Here is a 5085-nt window from a genome sequence, read left to right on the forward strand (position 1 = left end):
AGGGAGAAAAACAGATAAAAATGAAAAAACACAGTAAAGGGATGTATGAGGTAAACAGGATTGGCCTGTCCAAACCAGACACCAGTCCTCGTGGGTCCGCCAGGGCTACAGGAGAGCCCTAGGAGACATTTGCCTCTCGTTTCTAATTTCCTTTGCTGCTCTCACAATTCATCTCTCTGAATGTCCGAAACCTGAGTAATTCAAGTGTTCCTTGGTTTTCCCCTGTTTTATTAAATTTTCTTTATATATATATATATATATATATGTATATATATATTTTCTTTTCTTTTTGGCGTCAGCTGTCGCTCCTTTGTGGATACCTCCCCTCCCCACCCGTATCTCCCGCCATCCCGGCCCCTGCTTGGCCCACCTGGACCCCCTGACCCGTCTGGTGGGCTCCCAGGGTGAGGAGTGTAGCGGTTAAGGCAATGAGTTATTTGAGGTAGAAGATGCGGGGGGTGCAGACAACCCTGCTGGCCCCGCCTGGCTGCCTGCGCTGCTGCTGGTCCCGCTGTTTGCTCCCCGGCTGCTGCCACCTCCGCCTTTGCTGGGAGCTGAGGGTGGCGTGGGGGCCGGCGGCTGGGCGAACAGCACTCCTGGTGCAAGGACAGGAGACAAGTCGTGGAGAATTTAAAAGATCATGTGACAGGTGCAAGGGATTCCTGAGCGCTGACCCCCTGTAAAGAGCGTGCCCGCCCCCCTACCCCCGGCTTGCAGGACACCACCATCTCCTCAGCCTCCCCCCATGGGGGTCTTTACAGCAACCGAGCTGTTCTGTGTCAACATCGCCACCTGGTGGTCTATAGGAGCCATGGGTCTGATCACGTTTTTTTTAGAAGGAACCTGGAAACATCATTTGCTATAAGATATATAACACAGGATATGTATTTCTGAGCACTTACTCTGTGCTGAGCTCCGTGCTAAGTAAAGGACACAGACTATCTCGCTTGAGTCTCATGAGGGAAGAGGTCTGGGCTCAAGAAGGCCACACCCCCGGGGGGTGGGGGTGGGGGCAACCAGGACTCGGGAGGGAGAGATGTGGTCAAGGTGGGCATGGGGGCTGGGTGGTCCTACCTGTGTACATGATTCCATTAATCTCTACTGACATGCTAATACTGTTGCTGCCATTGGTGTTGGTCAGGTTTGCAGCTGAGTCCTGGCGGCTCTCGGAGCCTGCGGGAAGAAGAAAAACCACCCTTTGTAATCATAAACCCACCTATGCAATGATCTGGGTAACGTGGGTCACCCACCAGACGTGAAGCTTCACGAAGCGCTGGACAGGACCTCTCAGCAGCGCACACAGTAGGTACTCAATAAATACTTATTAAGTAAGAATGTATTTGTCTCAAATTTGCTTTTTTCTTGATTACAAATATTTTTTCTTTTTCTTTAATAATTTTTACTGGACTATAGTTGATTTACAGTGTGTTAGTTTCGGGTGTACAGCATGATTACAAGTCTTAAGTGGCGTCCCCACACCCAAATCATGTCATTCTTTTTTTTTTTTTGGCTGTGCCACACGGCTTGTGGGATCTTAGTTCCCCAACCAGGGATTGGACCCGGGCCCTCGGCAGTGAGAGAGCGCAAAGTCCTAACCATTGGACCGCCAGGGAATTCCCCATGTCATTCTTTTTAATGACCACAAAGTATTCCAGACTTGATTCAAGAATTCCCCCTACTGATGGACACACTAGTGACGTCATGCAAATAACTGCAGTGAACGTCCTTGAAAACCTGTGTTTCCCTGTTTCCCTACATTAGTTCTGCTCTAGATGCCAAGCAGAGTCACCCCGTCATGGGGCAAGCACATTTTCTATTTTTAAAAGAGATCGCCAAGTTGTCACCTATTTACGTTCCCACCAGCAGGACCGATGGGGCCCATTTCCGCACATCCTGACCAACGTTTGATATTATCAAACTCTGACGGGTGAGAAACGGTATCTCCTCGTTAACTTGCAGATCCCCAACCAGATGGAGTTGAACAGTTTTTCCTATGAGTTTACGAGTCAGAGCTGCCCATTTCTTCTACTGGTTTGTCTGCCTTTCTATCTTACTGATCCGTAAGCACTCTTTACACATGGTGGCTACGGGGCCCTTGTGCACATGCAGGAAGCACAGAGGGTCTGAGCGCCAGGGTGGTACCTTGGCTGTTGATCCGGATGCTCATAGGCAGCTGGGCCGTCATGGCCAGAAAGTTCTGCTGTAGCGCTCGCTGCATGAGCCGCTGCTGTTCCTCTGCCACCAGGGCCATCTTCTTCTCAGGAGGCTCCCCAGACTCCAGCTTCTCCCGGAGCTGCTCCAGGGCGGCTGCCTGTGCCGCCACGGCTGCCTGGGCCGCTACTGCCTGGGCTGCCACCACGGGGTGACCTGCCAGGGAGACTGGCAGGCGGCTGGGGACCGTGATGGGGATGGCCGAGTCCTCCTCTGGACAGGAGAGAAGAGGGGTTGGTGGCCAGAATGGAACAGAGGTGGCCCAGTCCCCACCTCCCACCCAAGGTAGGAATGTGCCCCCTTGAATACCTCCACCGACGGGGTGCTCACTTCCTTTCCAGGGAAGGTTTTTGAATAGACACAAGTGCTATAAGATCCTTTCTAGTATCAGGCTGACATCAGATACCAGCATAATGGTAATATAGGTCATGGTGACAATACTAGTTACAGTGACAGTATCACAGCAGTATTTAGCATTAGTGTTATAGAGAGACCACAATAGCACACATTACGTATAATACTAGTTATGACAAGAGCTCACCACATGCCTTGTCTAAAGCACTTAACGTGAACCGTCTCAACAATCCCATAACCACCAAGTCACCCTTTTCTCCACTTTACCGCTGAGGAAACCAAGGCTCAGAGAGGATGGATAATTTTCCTGAGGCCACAGACCTGGAGAGAGGCTGAGCTGAAATGAAACCCATGCAGCCCAGCTCCAGAACCAGCTCCTAACCATTCCCCTGTCCTGTGGTTGAAACAAACGTCCCCGTGGTTCCCACCCACTGGTCCCACTGTCTCCTCTTCTGACTCTCCCTCCCGTGTCTATCCCTGGTGGCCTGGGGCTGCCCCTCCAGGAGGGTCCCCGCTCCAAACTTTGCAGTTGCCAGGCCCTCTGCTCTGGAGTCTCTGCAGCCCTTTCTGCTTGCCTCCCTCTCAGCTGAAAAGAGCCCCTGGGACCCATCAGAACCAGCTTTTCCTGGCCCCCTCGGGAGCTCCATTAGGTCCGAACCTCTCTCTTATCCGCCCCCGTCCTCCCTAGCTCCAGCACAGGACCTCGCATGCAGCAGATGCCTAATGACATTCACGGGTATCGCTGCAACTCCCCAAGGCTGGGGGGTAACCTGAGGCTCACAGAGGCCGGAGGGAGCTGTCACTGGTGAGACCCCATTCACCTTAGATCTGACCAGCCCCAAATTTTCAGGGTGCTGTGAGGATCACCTCGGATCCCCGGGCCAAGCTTGGAAAGTAGGGAGTCACAGCTCATGGGGCAAATGAGAAATGGAACCTCGGACAGGTGCACCGACCTGCTTGAGGCTGGGCTGCCACGTGTGTTAGCGAGGATTCAGAGACTTGCTGGAAGAGGGGACTGTGATCGGCTGGTGATGCCTGCCATGGATGGGGATTAGGGGTGGGGGGCTGCCGGCTACCTGCAACCTCAGGCCTGTTGCACGCTGGGCATTTTACACACTGCAGGCTCCCCAACACCCCCACAGAGAAGGCATAATCTCCCCCACTTTACGTGTAAGGAAAGCTGGGCTCAGAAAGGGGCAGTGAGCTGCCCAGGGGCACCTAGCAATAGCTTCAGGGGTGGTTAAAGAGACCATTTGATGACCCACACGACACCCTTGGTGTCTGGTGGGACAGTGTGTTCAGGAGGATTCTAAAGCTCAAAGGGAAAAGAATACAGTGATCAACTAGTAATGTCTGCCACGTGCAAGGGACTAGAGAGAACGACAGCAATGAAAAGCATCAGCCTTGGACTTCCCTGGTGGCGCAGTGGTTAAGAATCTGCCTTCCAATGCAGGGGGCCCAGGTTTGATCCCTGGTCAGCGAACTAAAATCTCACATGCTATGTGGCCAAAAAATAAATTAAAAATCAAAAAATTAAAAATCAAAAAATAAATTAATTAAATAAATAAATAACGCCAGCCACAGGCAAGTGGACTGGGCTACAGTAAAACAGTGATTAATTAGTAATGTCTGCCACGGGTATAGGATGGGAAAATTGGGCTTGATTTGCCATGTCTGCCTTGGCATAGAACTGGAGGAAAAAATTATCGGTTCGTGATGTCTGCCGACGGCACAGGTTCAGGGGAAATGAATTGATTAGTGATGTCTGCCTGCTACAGGCCTGGGGCTGGAAAAATGGCAATTGATTAGTAATGTCTGCTACGAGCACAGCATTAGCAGGTTGGCTGACTTCTTACACACCAACTTTGGGGTCTATCATCCCAGTTACCCAGGGAGGGGAAAAGGCGGTCCCCTCCCTGGGACACACCGCCAGGCTGAAGCTGAGTCAAGATCAGGCCCCAGGCCCCATGCAGCCCTCACCTTTCTTGATCTTGGGGGCTGGGGTGATGGAGCTGCCGTTGGTGCTGGCGGCCAGGCCCAGGGAGGACACAGGGAGCTTGGGCGAGGAGAGCATGCTGTGGGCCCCGCCCGGTGAGTAGGCGAAGAGGGAGCCCCCAAAGCTCTGGCGCCGGCCCTCCCTCCGGTTGCTGTCGATGGCCGCCTGGAGCTCATTGGGGTTGCTGAGGCCACGCTTCTCACACTCGTAGGGGTACAGGTACTTCATGTACCTGCGGGCAGGGGCAAGGGGACAGGATGGCACCTGGGATGCCTCTGGGGTCTGCATAAAGCCAAGCCCCGCTGCAGCACCAGCTCCTCAATCCCCATCCCACATCTCTGCCCAGAAGCACCCGGCAGCCCTCTGAGCCGTGGTCCTTGCCTGTGCTGTTCCCTCTGTCTCAATGCCTGTCCTGTGACATGTCCCCACCCCCGTCCCCACATCGACTACCTGCTATTCCTTCAACACTCAATTTGCATAGCCTCAGAGCCAGGACATTCCACCCTCCACCCTGTGGTCTGGCC

General features: G+C 53.1%; 1 protein-coding gene across 1 annotated transcript in view; it reads right to left on the reverse strand.

Moving 5' to 3' along the window:
- Positions 1 to 6: 6 nt before the first annotated feature.
- The window catches only part of ARID3A (AT-rich interaction domain 3A), a 29202-nt gene continuing 24123 nt past the window's right edge, over positions 7 to 5085 (reverse strand). Inside the window, exons 7-10 of the mRNA XM_024740007.1 lie at positions 4546 to 4793; positions 2143 to 2424; positions 1075 to 1173; positions 7 to 596 (exon numbers count right to left, since the gene is read on the reverse strand). Of these exons, the coding sequence (XP_024595775.1) occupies positions 421 to 596; positions 1075 to 1173; positions 2143 to 2424; positions 4546 to 4793 (805 nt within the window). The 3' untranslated portion in view covers positions 7 to 420. The remainder of the gene's footprint in view (positions 597 to 1074; positions 1174 to 2142; positions 2425 to 4545; positions 4794 to 5085) is intronic.

Source organism: Neophocaena asiaeorientalis, unplaced genomic scaffold (assembly GCF_003031525.2).
Source record: "Neophocaena asiaeorientalis asiaeorientalis breed wild unplaced genomic scaffold, Neophocaena_asiaeorientalis_V1.1 scaffold469, whole genome shotgun sequence".
Classification (NCBI taxonomy): Eukaryota; Metazoa; Chordata; class Mammalia; order Artiodactyla; family Phocoenidae; genus Neophocaena; species Neophocaena asiaeorientalis.